The sequence below is a fragment of the Mustela nigripes genome, chromosome 16 (assembly GCF_022355385.1).
Source record: "Mustela nigripes isolate SB6536 chromosome 16, MUSNIG.SB6536, whole genome shotgun sequence".
NCBI classification, from domain to species: Eukaryota; Metazoa; Chordata; class Mammalia; order Carnivora; family Mustelidae; genus Mustela; species Mustela nigripes.
Window position 1 is genome coordinate 42,640,722 of NC_081572.1, and position 17,236 is coordinate 42,657,957.

The 17,236-nt window shown below is 54.0% G+C and overlaps 2 protein-coding genes across 3 annotated transcripts; one reads left to right on the forward strand and one right to left on the reverse strand.

The window, feature by feature from the left end:
• Nucleotides 1–6,178: 6,178 nt before the first annotated feature.
• On the reverse strand, nt 6,179–10,500 carry ABHD15 (abhydrolase domain containing 15). The gene is made up of 2 exons (XM_059380831.1): nt 9,627–10,500; nt 6,179–7,601 (listed from the first exon to the last, which is right to left on the reverse strand). The coding sequence occupies exons 1-2, from the start codon at nt 10,493–10,495 to the stop codon at nt 7,076–7,078; spliced, it is 1,395 nt and encodes a 464-aa protein (XP_059236814.1). The 5' UTR covers nt 10,496–10,500; the 3' UTR covers nt 6,179–7,075.
• Nucleotides 10,501–12,397: 1,897 nt separating this feature from the next.
• Nucleotides 12,398–16,617, forward strand: TP53I13 (tumor protein p53 inducible protein 13). 2 transcript variants are annotated; one of them, XM_059380828.1, is made up of 7 exons: nt 12,398–12,586; nt 12,782–12,850; nt 13,083–13,124; nt 15,124–15,252; nt 15,378–15,569; nt 15,653–16,208; nt 16,290–16,617. In XM_059380828.1, the coding sequence occupies exons 1-7, from the start codon at nt 12,515–12,517 to the stop codon at nt 16,400–16,402; spliced, it is 1,173 nt and encodes a 390-aa protein (XP_059236811.1). In that variant the 5' UTR covers nt 12,398–12,514; the 3' UTR covers nt 16,403–16,617. The 2 variants fall into 2 exon arrangements, with proteins under 2 accessions (XP_059236811.1, XP_059236812.1); XM_059380829.1 differs by having other exon boundaries at nt 15,378–15,485.
• The last annotated feature ends 619 nt before the right edge of the window (nt 16,618–17,236 follow it).

Consider the following 17,236-nt stretch of genomic DNA (forward strand, 5'->3'; position numbering starts at 1 on the left):
GGTTTGATGCAAGTTCTTCAGTAAGACCAGTGTTCTAGTCTGTAGAACTCCAGCTTCTTCCGCACGCATGGATACGTGAATGTATGCAGTTCCTGAACCTTGTAAAAACGTCACAAGGTGGTCTCACCTTTTTTTTTTTTTTTAAAGATTTTTTCTTTATTTATCTGACAGAGATCACAAGTAGGCAGAGAGGCAGACAGAGAGAGAGGAGGAAGCAGGCTCCCTGCAGAGCAGAGAGCCCGATGCGGGGCTCGGTTCCAGGACCCCGGGATCATGATCTGAGCCGAAGGCAGAGGCCTAACCCACTGAGCCACCCAGGCGCCCCAATGATCTCACCTTTTGATGATTTGAAAATCATCATACTTTCTGCCCCTGTATGGGACAAATACTAATCTAGGCCCATTGCTTAAAACACGGTTAAAGTGACTATTTTTGTAAGAAGGCTGATTTGGGGAGAGGGAGTTTAATGTTTTTTTAGTTGGGAACGTTTTTAAGTGTCATTTTGAAAAAAAGTATTGCCTGTTTTATTGAATATTTTCTGGAAAAGCACTTTAAATTTTTTAACATAGCTTTTTAACTCCTAGTGTGGTGATACTGAGCTATTTTGAGATTAACATGTTATGTAGTATAATTTTTTTTTTTTTAAGATTTTATTTATTTATTTATTTGACAGAGAGAAATCACAAGTAGATGGAGAGGCAGGCAGAGAGAGACAGAGGAAAGCAGGCTCCCCGCTGAGCAGAGAGCCCGATGCGGGACTCGATCCCAGCACCCCGAGATCATGACCCGAGCCGAAGGCAGTGGCTTAAACCACTGAGCCACCCAGGCGCCCTATGTAGTATAATTTGCTTGGGTTAAGCAGCCAGGTGGGAGAGCCAAGATTAGATCCCACATTGCCTATCACCAGCCTTTCCAACATCCTACCTTGAATTTGCAGCAACTCAAAAAAGGTTTAAGAAACAAGATTTCTTTCTGCTTTGTCCCTACATTTGGGCTCTTCAGACTCATGGAAGGAAAGTATGGTAAAACTTGTACTTCTATGCCTGTATCCCCTATCAACAACCCAAAACAAATGTTTAATTTGTCATTGTCTAAATGCATCAAAGATGCTTGGAGTTAAATTAGGGGTCAAAGCCTATCCTGACTGTAAAATATTTGAATATAAATAAAAGTTTGCCACAGCATTTGGCAGCTCCACAGCCCCAGTGGTGATAAACCCATGCTATCACTTACATCTCAAAGAAGCAGCTGCAGGGCAGTGTTTTCCTATATGTGTTGTAGAGTGACTTTAATTGCTACTATGTCTGCAAATATGTGTTTTTAATAGTAGAGGGAGACAGAGTTGAAGAGGGCGTTGGGATTATGCAATAAACAACTTCCATTTTTAGATTAATGTGCATAGCTTCCCCACAGAGGTGAGTACTAGAGCAGTTTAGAAGACAAATTCTTTCCCCTTTTGTTACCATCCTTTACATTATGAAGTCTAAAATGGGCATTATTTACTGTCATCTCAGCCAGTGATGGGATTAGGAGAAGGCAAAGTATGGCCTTTAGCTGGTCTTTAGCTGCATCACTAATAATGGTGAGATTTGAAAGCCATGTCTTCTCTGACCATCATTTCTAAGAACTAGGAAAATGGGTTTTGGCCAGCAGAACAGATGAACCAGTGTGAACCCTGTTAGCTACAACAAGGTTGTTGAATATGTGTATGTGTACACATGTTTGAGAAGGGGGTGGGGTGAGTCTGCCCTCAACTGGACAACCAGAACCCAGCTCATGTAGGCCCTTCCCAAATTTGCAGTGGAATGACTGGAACTTCTTGGCCTTATAAGAATTGGAGAATACATTTTGATCTGAAAGCAGATGCCACGTTATCTTTTGAGTTCCAGTTGATAAACTAAGTAGACTTAAAGAATGGGATCTCACCTACTTTTACTATTTCATTATATCCTAACAGATATCCTAAATTAAGGCCTATTGGGACGCCTGGGTGACTTAGTTGGTTAAGCTTCCTCTTAATTGCAGCTCGGGTCATGATCTCCAGGTCCTGAGATTGAGCCCCATGTTGGGCTCCCCACTCAGTGGGGAGTCTCTCTCCTTCCTCTATATCCCCTCCACCACCACCCCCACATTCTTCACTCTCTAAAATAATCTTTTTTCTTTCTTTTTTTTTTTTAATTAGGGTCTGGGGCACCTGGGTGGCTCAGTGGGTTAAGCCGCTGCCTTCAGCTAAGGTCAAGATCTCAGGGTCCTGGGATCGAGCCCCGCATCAGGCTCTCTGCTCAGCAGGGAGCCTGCTTCTCCCTCTCCCTGCCTGCCTCTCTGCCTACTTGTGATCTCGCTCTCTCTCTCTCTGTCAAATAAATAAATAAATAATCCTTTAAAAATTAGGGCCTATTTATAGTCTCAGTCTTTTCATATGGAACAACTTGTAAAATAACTTTCCCAAAGACACACAGGTCACAGATAAAGTAGAAACTGGAATCCACCACATCTCCAAGCTACTTCAGTACTCTCGTTCAATGCCCAAATTACTAATTGCTCAGTGGAAAATATCTCTATGTGGGTACCACTGATGATCAGGGAATTTTGAGCTTGCTGGGAAATTATTAGCCCAGAACAGGAGGCCTGGTTGTTGATTAAACAGAGCTGCCACTGGTTAGCGTGGGGAGACACAAAGCTAGATGTACAGAAGTGAAGCAACGGCCGGTGAATAGAGAATGTACAGGGAGGCTCTGTTCACTCTGCAGGCAGGTAAGCATGTATAGCTCAGTACACAGAGGACTTCAGAAGACAAACAGTGCCTTTGTTTTCTGGAGATTCAAAAAATAATGACATTCCATTGTTGCAGGGAGACTGCGATTCGATTTATTATTCAGAAGCAAACACGTTGGGAGAGAAGTTTTTTTCAACCACACTAGTGGTAAGTACTAGGGTATTACCTCATTACACAAGAAGGCTGGAGGTGGAGGGGCTAGAGACATTTATTTTTGATAGTGTCTTTTAAGAGTTCCTTAAAACTCTTAGTTCTTCCTGGCATTTTAAAACATCCTCTGGTCACTTTAGCAAGGTTGTTTTCATTAAAATCTTTTTTTTTTTTTTAAGATTTTATTTATTTGACAGACAGAGATCACAAGTAGGCAGAGAGGCAGGCAGAGAGGGAGGAGGAAGCAGGCTCCCCGCCGGGCAGAGAGCCCCATGTGGAGCTCGATCCCTGGACCCTGGGATATGACCGGAGCTGAAGACAGAGGCTTTTACCCACCGAGCCACCCAGGTGCCCCAATTTTCATTAAAATCTTATGTCATTTCCCAACTCCCAGAATCTGGATCAGGTCTGTGATCTTGATCCTCAAGCCAACCAAAAGTCTTTATAATACACCAAGCTCATCTGCATTATTTTGGTTCACCCAAAATGAGAAGAGAACTTCTACCTAATCTAGGCCACCCTTGGGGTGCCTGGCTGGCTCAGGAGAGTATGTGACTCTTGGCATAGAGCTTACTTGAAAAAAAAAAAAAAGAAAAGAAAACTCATTTAGGACACCCTTATTTCCTGGCATACGTCCACACCGTGATGTGTGCCAAACAGCGGTTAAGCAGTTAGGCTTGCGTGTCCTACCAGTGACGTGGGAATTCCTGCTTCCTAAGGTCTTCACTCCGTCTCCAAGCACTCTCTGTGTATAACTTCTCAATCTTGTCTCTGCCAGTGATGAGAACTAGGGAAGATTTCTGATGCCATCCTTCGTGGGTTGTGAAAGAATCACAAATACTCATTGGCATTGTTACCAAATTCTACCCAAGTGGCCAATTGTATCTGCTTATTTAAGCAGGGAGAGGAATTCATGCTAAACTTCATTTCTAAAGGAAGATACCTGGGCATTACCAGGGATGGTTGACTGACAGAACATCTGCGGTCTGGCTGGAAGATAAGTAGAGAGGAGCTTCTGACTCTGGGGTAATTTTGAGGTTAACTATAAAGCCAAACTGATACTTCCTGTGTCAAGGCCTTTTTTTTTTTTTTTTTTAACAGTACTCAAGTCGTAGGAAGGATACCTTCACTCGAAACAGAGATGGTATCTCCTCAAAGTGAGGATTTGGGGCTTCGTTCTGCATACTGTCTCTGGCGAAGCCACCCTAGAAACCTATGTATAAAGAACATAAAATACTAACTCTCTTAGGAGAATGAAGTTATAGCAAGCACAGTGTTAGGTCTTAGAGATCAGAAGCCTTCAGAGGCCGTCCTTGCTTCCTGCATTCTGATCCAGTGGGGGAGACAGAGGACTCCATCATACCTCCTCCAAGCCATTGTGTTTTGGGGGCTGCTGCTGCTTTTATCTCTTAAGACTTGAAGGTGGTTTGGAGCACCTGGGTGGCTCAGTGGGTTAAAGCCTCTGCCTTCGGCTCAGGTCCTGGGATCGAGCCCCGAATCCAGCTCTCTGCTCGGCAGGGAGCCTGCTCCCCACCCCCCCGCCCCCATCTGCCTCTCTGCCTACTTGTGATCTCTGTCTGTCAAATAAATGAATAAAATCTTTAAAAAAAAAAAAAAGACTTGAAGGTGGTTAGAAATACTGAAGAGACCTAAAGGAAGGCAAGCAAGTGAATGAGGCCTGTGAGGATCTCTTAGGGCTCTTAAGAGACCTGGAAAACCAACTCAGTGGTTCTTCTTTGGGTGGTCTTAGTTTTATTTTGTTGTTTGCTTCTTGTTTCCTCAAACGCATAACTTGGGATTTTGTTCAAAGGTCACATATTGTCTCAGGATAGTGTGCCTGGGGTTCTTCCCACTGGTTTTGTCTGATCAGCTGTGAATACGGGCGATTCCTTCAGGGTCACCCAAACCTACTTGAACAGAAACTGCACATTCTTGGCAAATTTTGCTGAAAAAGTAATAAAGGAAAGATGAGAAAGAAGTGGCTTCCTGAGACAGGTTATAAGCACAGGGGGCACAGGGGACACAGAGGAGAAATACCTTAGGGTCTAGGTACTAGGGCTGTGGGTCCAAGGCAATGAATGAAGCTGGGGCTGTCACTGAAAGAAAAATGTTACGTGTACATAACCATGCCCCACCCCTGCAGGCTTGCTTTCTTATAAAAAAAAAAGGAAAAGAAAACCAACCACAATTTCTCCAAAAGCTATTACCTTAAAAAACCAGAGTCCCATGGTATCTGGCCTAGAGGAACAATCCAGAGCTCAGCCCTTGGGGCCCCATAAGCCCCAACAGGTTAAAACCTACTGGGCTGCTCTCCATTTTGCATTCAGTTCTGAATGATCCTGGGGTCCTGCATGGGGGGCAGGGCAGCTGCAGCATCCTAATTAACTGAAATCCTTACTGTACCAAATGCTGGGGAGGGGGGTGGTGGCCAGATATGTAAGGAATTCTTCCTCAGCAAGCCCTCTCCACGGGCTGTAAACGAGCAGCAGAATGGCTTTAGATTTCAGTTACTTCTGCTCAGAAAGGGTGAAAGACTACCAGATGGGGAACGTGGAGGAGGGGAGCAAGAAACAAAGGAGGGAAGTGATTTTTTTCATGGCAGGATAATGTGCCTCAGATATAATTGAGTGTCCTCTGCATCTCAGGTGAGATTTTAGGATAGTTCGGAGTTTCTTCCAATTTTATCTAGAACACAGCCGGACTAAGATGATCCAAATCTGAAATTATGGTCCCTGGAATTCCTCATACTGAGCCATAGGACACAGCTTTTGATAAACCTCTCTCCTCTTTAAAACTGGTTTGCTGTCTTGAGGCCAGCAGGGGGCTTCCTGTCAAAACGGGTGTCGTCTTTCTTGATAACAAATTAAAATAAAACTTTGGGGCAAAGTTCATAGCCACACATACAACTAGATTCCTATGATATTGTTAATGGCCTAATTTAAACCAGGATGTGGGGATCAATCTGTAGCATGTTTTGCTTTACTCTGATCTTCAGGATTATTCCTCATAAAACCAAACACCATAAACCCACCAGTGAGTGACCAGCTCCAGGAAGAACCTTTTTCTACATCGACACGGATGGCCTTTCGAATAAATGGAGCAGAAAAAGCGTGGTAATGTGAAATATTCGTAAATCACTGAGTAAGCGCTAGCCAACCTCTTGGAACTTTTGTTTTCTCTGGTCCCAGATGTCTCTCCAGGCCCTGGAAGGGAAGAGGCTGGTAGTAGTGTCAGAGAAGAAGGCAACGAACCATAAAACACCACAGACAGCAGGTTTATACTCTTCACCACCTAGAAGAAGCCCGCATCGCAGGAGAAAAACACCTTTGGCTGGGACTTTCTGGAGTAATCCCCAGGAATGGTCCCGGAGGAGCAGCCAGTGTGCCTGAGAGGCTGGCAGGCCCTGTGTTCGAGGACTCCCTCTTCCTAAAATCATCCCGAAGATCTCCCTAGGCTTGAAGTCCTAGCCTGAAGGCCCAGATCAGCCCAGCAGAGACCTACAGGATTCGTCTGGAAGACGGGACCTCAGCCTTCCAGATGACAGACACATGCTCTCTGTACCTTGTGGTCCTCACCAGCCCAGTCTCAGCACAGCACTCGCTGCCTCGGCCGCCTTTCCCACACTCACGCAAGACTGACGCGGCCCTACGGCTCTGAAGTCAGCGGAGAGCCACAGCCACAGAACCAAAGGAGGGAAGTGGGACTGAGACACAAACATCCTGTCCTCACCACACTGAGTGGCTCCGGCTCAAGAATCAGGGTCAGAGAGCTGATGATTTATGTGAGACAGAGCTTTCTAATGACGCACATACACCCATTCTTTCTAGAGCCCTTGCTAGTCACAGAGCATTTTCTCAAGAGTCCATAGACTCAAAGGGGCTCCTCTTTGGCTTATGAGGTCAGTGGCAGGACAGCATGACAGTGACAGCCCAGCTGCAGACCAGAAAGAGCTGGAATGTGTTGAGCAAAGCCTGGGGCAGGAGTGTTCTCAGGGTAAATTCAGCACCAGCTTCCTGGAAGTTCCTTCTTCCACAGACCAGTCTAAGACAGGGGCCGAATCAGCCACAAAGGTCCCGGAGTGCGGCCCCCCTTCTGTCCTCACAGCTGGTTCAGGACTCTGCACGCCCAGCTCTATTCTCAGGCAGGCCCTCACCTCGTGTATGATCTCTTCCAGCTAAAGATCTCCTCCAGATTGGAAGAGGGAGAGGCCTCTCTCTTCTGCAGGGTCCCCCAGCGACGCCGGCCCCCCAGGAACGAAGCCCGGTGCCTGCTCAGCCCTTTCATCCTCTCTTCCGTTCTGAAGAACTCAGTCAAGGCCCGGAAGTACTCCAAGGTGACCTCGTGGCTCCAGGCTGGCAAGGGCTCCTGGCGCAGGAAGCCGCAGTGGCCTCCATGGTGACTGAGCAGGAGGAAAAAGTAGGGGTTGCTGTGAAAGAGTTCCGCGGGCAGAAAGTGGTCCGGGGGCCCGCACACGGGGTCGTCGGCACTGGAAATACACAACACAGGCACCGCGGCCTCGTCCACATCCCGGAGCGGATCGTTGTGGTCCCAGTAGGTGTCCCAGCTGATGGGGAAACTCTTGGTGTGGCAGAACAGGGTCTCCTCAAACTCCCGAAGGGAGCGGCTCCTGAACAGCCTGTGGGTGTCCACGGCGTCCTGCAGGGCCGAGGCATACCTGGCAGCACGCCGAGGGGCAGGGAGGGTAGGAAAGAGAGGGAAGCATGAGGAAGTGAACCGACAACAGGTATGCCAGAGGCACAGGCCACAGGCCAGATTCTGGCCCCAGAGGCATCCTTTGGCCGTATGACACTTTTTTAAACTTCCGTTTCACTGTCATCATTTAAAGATTTTATTAAGTGAAGTCTGTGCCCAGTGCAGGGCTTGAACTCACAACCCTGAGATCAAGAGTCACATGCTCTTCAGACTGAGCAGGCCCGGTGCCCCACTGTCATCATTGAAAACCTGGAGGTGTCACATCAAGTGCAGATATTTGGGTTCTCTAAGGAAATGGAAAGGTCTGGCAACATGGGCGGACACGTAGGGCATTTCTTCCCTCGTGCTGTGTCACAGTTCCTACCAGGCCTGCATTCATGGTCTGCCTGCCTCACCCTGGGGGCAGCAAGTGACTTCACAGCAGCTGATCCACTGTGACAGCTCTGCTCCTGACCTCAACTCCTGACCCTCTGTAGGCAACATGCCCTGAACCGTCCTCTCCTGAAGCCCTGCTAGAACCCCCTGGCTCAAACTATCCAAACCAGCAGGTGACACCCCCCCCCCCCACCGACGGTTAACATCTTTCTTCAGGTTATATCAGTCTATTTTTTACAAGCTAACATGCTGTCCAGATAAAGGCAAACCTTGAGCAGTGGTACAGGTATTCCTAGAAAGGGCTGAGGAAGCGGCCAGGAGTATAATTACTTTACAGGGTAAGTTCCCACATGCGAGCCTGAGAGCCACCACTCTGGGGAAGAGGGGCATTTCTGCTGTTTCCACCTCCGGGGAGAGAGCCTGGCACCCTGACGCGGAGGCCGGGATGGGCAGCTCAGTGCTTTGGGCGTATCAGTCCAGACTTAGCCAGTTGAATCTGGATGTGTGTCTCCAGCAGACATCCAAAGAGGCTTGCCCTGAGTTTTCCATCCCGAACTTCCATAGGCAGGGCAGACCCTAAAGGCCCAGATTTCCTCTCCGCTTCCCTCCCCTTATCCTTCAGCAGGTGCCCTGAGTCAGCACTGGGTGGGGGTTGGGGGGAGGGTGGTTGTTATTTGGGAATGGAAACTGGTAATCAAGCCAAAGGAGAACACCTTGCCTCAGAGGCCCAGAAGTTCTGGGCCGCCATGACAGCTCCTGGGGCCACTGTTGAGCTCAGGGTTTGGCCTTCTCAGAACAAAACAGGGCAAGGAGAGGAAGAGAAATTACCATTGCCATCACTTTTTGAGCACCTACCCAGTGTTAGGATTTGAACTGAAGTGAGTCTGCCTGCACACCCCAGGTCTTTCTGCCACACCACACTTTCTGCTTGAATGTCTTTGACCCCATTTTGCCACCTCCTAGGAAGGCAGCAGTGCAAGCTGAGGCCTGGTCATTTGCTGTGGGAATGTCGCTCGGCCTCTTCAGTGCCAAAGCCTCACCTGTCACCCTAGAGGTGGACTGCTCTCCTTTTGGAGATTTTTTAAAAGTATGTTGACATATTCTTTACATTTTGGGATCCATATCGAGGAATATGCAAATCCAGAGAATGTTAATAAATCACATACCACCAAATTTCTGATTCCTGTCACCTCTAGGCGCAGACACTAATAAGGAAACATTCTGGGCAGACAGTCCTAATTGCTTCCAGAACCCTCTTTGCTGATTCGACAAGCCGTGGGTTAAGTGGTAAACGTCTGCCGCTGCCTCTGCTTACAGGTGGGGCAGGTAGGTGCTCAGTTGCTAGGACACCCTGGGGCTAACACGAGGCCATGGGGCCCCAGGGCAGGTGTCCCTGTTCTACCATAATAATGCTGAGTCTGCCCATGGCCTTTAAACCTGTTTCCCTGGTTCTGTCTAGTGGGTTTGGATGGCTTCGGAGAGCGTGTGCGGAGAGCCCTGCCCAAATTGCCCTAAACCTATGTGATTCGCTACCATGCAGGGCTGTTCCTTCGTCAGCCCAAGACCCCTACGCCCCCCACTTCCTTGCCGGTCTGCGGCTTCCGTCACCCACCTGCTGAGGGCCATCTTCTGGAGGAGCAGGAAGCCCCGCTCGTAGGGCCAGGGCAGGCCGGCCTCAAACCACTCGCGGCAGCGCAGCACCGGCGAGATGCAGGCGGCGCCGGTCACATAGCTGGACGAGCCGCACTCGCCCAGGTAAGACAGCAGGAGCGCGGAGCCCGAGCCCTCGCTCACCGCGAACAGAGGGGCCGCCGGGTGTCGGAAGCGGATGTAAGTGACAGCCTCCTTGAGGTCGGACGGGTCCCCGAAAGGCTGCAGCCGGGGGCTGACCAGCGGGCAGCCGTGGTGGCCGCGACGGTGGAAGATGACCGGGTAGTAGCCGCGCTCCAGGGCAAGCAGGCAGAGGCCGAGCACGTTGCGAGTGAGGCGCCCCCACGCATTGGGGATTACCAGCAGCACCGCGGGATGGCCTCCCGCGTTGGTGACCCGCCGGCCCCGGGGACAAGGTCCCACGACCCAGTCCAGAGCCACCAGCCCGTCGTCCACTAACTGCAGGTATTCCCGGGCCAGCTCAGGCCCCGGCCCCACGGGCAGCACGAAGTGGCAGAGGGTCTGCAGGTGGGGGCCGCAGAGCCAAGAGCGCGGGCGCGGCTCCAGCGCTGCCGAGCGTCGCAAGGCGCTCAGCAGGCACTGAGCCAGCGCCGACGGTTTACAGATGAGCCTGCACCCGCCGGGCAGTGGCTCCCGCCCGTCGCTGAACCGGTCTGCGGCACCTCCGCCGTCTGTCTCCTCCTCGTGGTCCTGGCCGCGGGCCGCCGGCACAGTCCTCGCTCCGACGGCGCGCCGCAGCCGAGGGGCCAGCAGGCCAAGCAGGGCGAGCGCGGCCACCAATAGGGCGAGGGCGGCGTCCCACGGCGGCATGGCGAGGTAGCAGGGCGGCAGGCGGCGGGGCCGTCCCCTCGGCGAGCTCCCCACTCTGCGGGCGACTCCGCCCGGCCGCGGGCTGCTGCCCAGGGCTCTCCTGCGCGGGGGTGGGGGTGGGCGGTGGGCGCTCCGGATTGGCCGTGGCCCCGCAGAGGCAGCCAGTTCGGGCCCGGCTCCCCTCGCCCGCCCCCAATCCCGCCCCAGGCCCTTTGTACAGCGATTGCGACAAGCTGGAGCAGAAGGTGAAAGGAGCCTAGGCCACTAAAAGGGAGCGAGGACGCGCCGGCGAGCCGGAAGGGAGTGGGGAGGGCAGCGAGCCGAGGAGTGGGGTGTTGGCGGCAGAGAGTGGGGACACTCGGAGATCAAGGATCGGGGCACGGGATAAGCATCAGAGCAACCCCCCCGACCCCTCCCGTCGGCCCCGCTTGGTGTGTAGCTGCGGGGGGAGACGATGAGTCGCTGTGCCCTCAGGGGCCGCAGCTGAGAAGTAGCAAAAGGAAGAAGTGCATAAACCCCAGCACCGGGCGCGGGCTCTCTGGCTCCTGCAGGGCCGCTGCAGCTGCAGCCGGAGCAACTAGCCGCTCCTCCCTTCGCAGGCTCGGACGTGCTCTCTGACCTCGGTGTTTGTCTCGGCCCTGCGGGCGCCCTCAACTATACTAGAGCCCCGCCGGGCGGGGGGTCCGGCTCCGGGCCAGCGGGGGTTGGGCCGGCGTCCCGTCCGACAGCGGATTTTGCTGCCGGCGCTGCATTAGCGCGCCGTCCGGAACCCGCCTCCCACCCCGGGAGCATGGGGGCTCCCAGGAGCCTGGCTGCAGCTAATGGAAATCCTCAACACCGCTCCCTGAGCAGGGCTTCCCCAAAGCAGCAGCCCCAAGCTGGGGGAAAAGAGGCATTCAGACGTCCTGCTCGGGGATGCCTGTCAGTCTGCGATGGGGCCGTGGCAGGGGGTGGGTTGCAGTCCCTTCATCATTTCAGTAGCTGGCAATTATAGGGGAACGAGGGAGGGATGGGTAAATAACCCTCTTGTAAGTCACGTTCTTTCTTTATTTCGAAATAACCCGTTTTCGCTCTACTTCTAAGTTTGAGGCTGGGCATCTCAACCTTCACCCTCCACCCAAGTTCCCATTTTTCCTCAATCCTCAGCCAGGCCAAGCTGAAGGGTTCTGGGAAGAGGGTAGCCGAGCCGGCGCTTCCCTCTCCCCCTGCATCTTCCACCTCACGGTGACAAATGTCTTCCTAAGCGCACGCCGGCCATCGCTGAACAAACGACAAGAGCGGAGGCGGGCGTCGGGGAGCAAAGCGGCCCCAGGCCCGGCTTCGGCTTCTTGGGACTTCTGGGCCTGGGGAGGGTAGAGGCCCGAGACCCTCCGAAGCTCCTCTGGCTAGGTTCGGGCCCTCTTTGCGAGGGCACGGGTGGGATGGACTGAAGGTGAAGCTCTAGAGCGGGGACTCTCTTCCTCTCGCAGCTCGGACTTCTTGATTCTGCCCCTCTTCTAGTTGCAGGTCCTACTGACGTGTCTGAAGCGGGTTTGCCGGAGGAGCGTACCTCCGGAGCCACTCGCAGCACTGGGATCCCATTTCCCGCCCTTCGTCCCGCTCCATGATCCCACCCAGGCTGCAGGCCGCGGAGACGCGATGGGACGAAAGCGCGGGCGAAGGAGGGATTCCCCGCGGGTCTGGCAGCACCGTCCACTCAGGCCCGGGATCCTACACAAAACTTTTCCGGCTTCGAGTTTAGGGCGCGTGCGCGCCAAGTCCGCGGTTGTGGGCGGGCCTTGGCGGGGCGGAGGCGGGGCGAGAGTAGCTCGCAGCTGCGGGGGCGGGGCGAGGCGCGGGCTGGGGGCGCGAGCCTGGAGCGTCGGGGCGCGCGGCCTGGGGGTGGGGGTGGGGGTTGGGGCGGGACGACGAGCGCGCGCGCCCGGGTTCTACGTGGGCATAGGGGCGGTACGGGGGGCGACGCAGGGGCGCGCGCTCCCTGGCTTGCCCCGCGGCCGCCAGCTCCCCGGGCGGGCCGGGATGGCGCCTCCTCCGCCTTCCCCCCAGCTGCTTCTCCTGGCAACCCTTGCGGGGCTCCTAGGTCCTAGTGAGGTAAGGCGATGCGCTCCCGAGTAGGCTTCGGCCTGAGATCTCAAAGCGCTTTGCCGAAAGTTCGTCCTGGAAGGAGGGGCGCGTGGAGGGGACTAGGAGTAACCCCCTCCACCCCCGGCGGGCTGGGCCTGGGAGGGGAGGGCAGGGCCCACGCCAAGCCCAGTGCCCCAGCTCTTCTGGGCCTTGGACCCACAGGTGGTGGCCGAGCCGGAGGAGGAAGTAGGAGCCCGTTGTCCCGAGGGCCTGTGGCCTCTGCCGCCACAGGTAGGAGCCTGGTGGTGGGGTGGGAGAGAGGGGTGTGGAGGAGCATCCCGGCCCCGCTCTGGCCCGGCTGCACCCTCCACAGTCATCCTCTGAGGACCTCTGCCGGTTCCTCTGGCCGTCAGTTGCCAATGTCTCCCTCCCAGCCGGTGGTATGGGGCCTGCTGTCCCTTTCCCTCCCCCGCACGGAGTCCTCCAGCTGCTCTAAGTCCTCCCCCCCCCACCCCCCGCACAGGTGTCACCGAGAGTGACTTACGAGAGGAGGAGCCGATGGCAGGTATGTACAGGCGGGAGCCCTCCTTGGTGGGAGACCGTGAGCTCCTTGCAGGCTTGCTCCGCGTTTTAGGCTTTCCAGCTCCATTCCCCACCGAGACCGTGTTCTCAGTCCCTGGACAGGGAACCGTGGGCCCCTGCCCTGCCAGTGCTGTGTCAGGAATGCTGTAGAGTAGCTAGCTAGCTGTCTGCCCCGCGGCAGGAGGCTGCAAGGGGAACTCTGACTAAAAAGAAACGACCCATGCCCCCACTCTTCTGTGTGACTGTGGGAACTCTCCTGACTTCTCTGGGCCCGTTTTCTTTCTTTTTAAAGATTTTATTTGACAGAGGTTATAAGTAGGCAGAGAGAGGCAGGCAGAGGAGGGAGAAGCAGGCTCCCCACTGAGCGGAGCCCCCCCCCCAGGGGGTGCTTGATCCCAGGACTCTGAGGTCATGACCTGAGCAGATGGCAGAGGCTTAACCCACCGAGCCACTCAGGTGCCTTTGGGACCCAGTTTTCTTAAGAGGGGATGTGAGTAATGTCCCTACTCCCGAGGCCTAAAATGAATTGTGTGTGATGGTACTTGGGGGCAGTAGGAAGCTGTATGAGATAGTGTGTTCCCCGGGGTTACCAGGCACCAAAACCTGGGTTCACCTTGCATGGCCACCTCTGTTTTCGTTGACAGTGGTCAGATAGCTTCCCTGACCCTTTGGTTTTTCCTTTTGAAACATCTTTTTTTTTTTTTTTTTTTAAGATTTAGTTGACAGCGAGAGGGAACACAAAGATGGGGAGTGGGAGAGACAGAAGCAGGCCTTCCACCAAGCAAGAAGCCTGATAATGGGGCTTGATCCCAGAATCCTGGGATCATGACCTGAGCCAAAGGCAGACACTTAATGACTGAGCCACTCAGGTGCCCCACATCTCTTTTTTTGAAACTTGTAAGAGCTCCAGGCCAAGAAACCTCATGCATTCCTTCCCTCATACATCCTTTCATTAAATCATTCCTCTATTCAGAAACTTCAATGGCTTTTTTTTTCTGACGCCTCTCACCAGTTGCCACCCCCAGCTTTTCGGGCCCAGCCTAAATAAGCCTCATCTGACATCCCCAGATCTTTGGTTCCCTCTCCATTTGTGTTGGTTTGCTCACATTTGAGTTCCAGCCTCATTCCCACTGCTCTACCTTTGCTGCTGCTTGTTCTCCACACCAGCCTCTCCTCACCTGAAGTTGAAGTGGGTAGTGCCCAGCCCTCCTGCCATCCATCCCATCCACCTCCAAAGCCCAGTGCAAGAGTCAGCTTTCTCGAGAACATGCCCGATCACGCCAGCTCTTATTCACCTTCTCCAAATTCATGTAATGCATATTACATAGCATAATAATAATAATGCATAGCTCTTATAAGTGAGCCACTACTCTCTTTGAGTTTTATTAGTTTGCTCTTTGATTTGCACTGGTTCGGTTGCCCTGAGTTTCCTTTATGTTCCCCGCAGAGTCCAGGAGTTGTCTTTTGGCATCTCCTATAACATCTGGCACAGTGCTGAGCGTCAGGCCAGCTCAAAGAATAATTAATAGTAGTTGAAGTGTTTCTGTTGTGGGATCGTGCACCTGTTGCCTGAGTGCCCTGCATTTGGATGTGTGGGGGAAAGATTAAATATATGGATAGAATCAATAAATAGGAGACCTGGTCTCCATATGGGGGATGCTTCTAGTCTAGACCAGGGACCTGTGGAGCCATTGTTGCAGGCGCAGAGGAATAACAGCTGAACGATGGGGCCTGACAGCATTAACCAGGCTTGCTGTCAGCAAAGCTGTGAGCTTCGAGGGGTGGCACCTGATGGGGAGGAGGGGTGAGAGGCCGGAGGGAATGCTTGCCAGCACCCAGGGCTCTTTGTCCTTTCCTGAATCCTGCATGTGGGTCATCTGGCCACCCCCAGGATCCATTTAAGCTGGCCCCCAGGATGGGAGACCTTGGGATTCTCAGAGTGCCCTGGGCCTGGCGTGGTGTCTCTATGCTTTTTTCTCTAGGCAGAGGATGTCCGCTTCTTCTACCACCCCTGCGCACACCCTTGGCTGAAGCTCCAGCTTGCCCTCCTGGCCCACGTTTGTGTGGCCCAGCCCTCACTGGCCGCTGACCCTAGCCTTACTCAAGAGCGGGTAAGTGGTTATGAAAGGGGGTTGTCTGGCTCTGGCAGAGGCGGTAGCCCCATGTGCAGGGGAAGGAAAATGCAGAGACTTCCTCCTGCTTGCTCCTCACCTTCATCCAAGCTGTGCTTTCCTAGCCCCTGGTGTTGGCAGCATGGGGTGTGGTGCTGGAGATGGCGTGGATCGAGCCGGCCCGGGCTGCCCACTTGCTGAAGAGGAGGTGGCGGCGGAGGCAGAGGAAGAAGGCATGGCTCTGCTCTGATGAGCTTTCTGGGTCCTTGGTGCCAAGGCCAGGTAGAGGGAGGCTGTGCTGGAGAGGGTGTGTGCAGGTGAGGGGTGCTGGGCTTGGTTGGTGGTGGGGTCCTTGGGTTACCTGGGCAGAGTAAAAGGTGACTGCTATCTCTGTCCCCAGGCTCCAGCTTTGGCCTTTACTCTGTGGAGCTGGCAGCCCCCTGGTGCAGAGGAGGCAACTGGAGGGCCCAGACACCTGTCTCCTGGTGGTGCCAAGAGGCGGGGGCTGCGGGCTGCCCTTGGTCTCCGGCCCACCCCCTCAGGCCCGAGGTTCTCCTCCACTTCCCCGCAGAGCCAGGGGCCCCGGCAGCCAATGTTGGCTGCACGGGCTGCCGGGGATGAGGCGCCATCTGTGCCCACTCCCCCGGTGCTGTCTGAGGGGCTTGGACGCAATGTCAGCTCCAGGCTAGAGGCTCCAGTGCCCAAAGGGCAGAGCAGCTCAGGGAGCTGCACGTGTCCAGGGGAGGCTTCCCCAGCCCCTCGGGCAGCGGTGCCTCCACGGGTGGCCCGGGGTCCCACCCCGCGCACGGAGGAGGCCGCTTGGGCTGCCATGGCCCTGACTTTCCTGTTGGTGCTGCTCACTCTGGCCACACTCTGCACTCGGTTGCATCGAAACTTCCGACGCGGGGATAGCATCTACTGGGAGCCCACGGCAGACAGCCAGGACACGGTAGCTGGTGAGCACTCGCCCTCCTTGCCTGCCCAAGTCACCCCTGGCCCTGCTGCGGTGCTCTGACCAGTCCCCACCCTACCCGTAGCTGTGCTCAAGAGGAGGCTGCTCATGCCCCCGCGCCGGGTCAAGCGCTCCCGCCGGAGACCCCTGCTCCCACCCACACCGGACAGCGGCCCAGATGGGGACAGCTCCGACTGACCTGCCACCGTGGCAGGTTTGCTTTGTCACCCGGGAGGCCGCGACCTCTGCCACGTGGACCCTGCGCAGGGTCGCCCCCTGGTGGCCAGATGGAGCAGACCCGCCTCAGCACTGCGAAGGGGCTCGTCCCTGTGGTGTGTTCTGCTCTTCCGGTGAGGAAAGGGGCCTTTTCCGCCTCCCTTGCCTGTGTTTCTAATTAAATTATTTTGGTAGAATCTGGGATTGAACTTGTGCGTCAGTCACACAGACACTTCCAACCCAGGACACCAGCCAAGGCCATTCAGGTTTTGTTTGAAGTGGGCGTTTACAACAGCAAGTTAGGCACCCCTTTCCCATACCTGGCCTTAGCGGTAGTTTTAGGAGCTGATAGAGCCCTACTTGCTGCCATGGTGGGGAGTTGGGAAACCATAGTTAGGGAAACCTTATTTCCCAGCTCCTTTTCTAGAACACAAAAGCTGTCATTCTGAGTTTCAGGGCTGGAGTAGCAGGAATCTTCATTTGCTTCATGTTCTCAACAGGTTGGTCTTTCTCCTCACATCTGCCACCTCCTCAGTCCCCCACCCCCACCATTCTCTAGCGTCAGCAACAGCACATGGTCACTTATTTATTTTTGATACAAATGTACATGACACACGTCTTGACAGTCAGCCCACCCACCACCACACAGGTAGAGCCTGGCCCCTGGGACAGAGGCAGGACAGGGAAGAGAGCCGGTAGGCACTGCCATCTGCCTCTCCAGCCTTCCCAGGCCGCAGCCCAGATTCCAGATACCCAGATACCGCAGGGTAGGTGCTGGCCTCTCAGAGGTTATAGGTAGGGGGCTCTCAGCTGAGT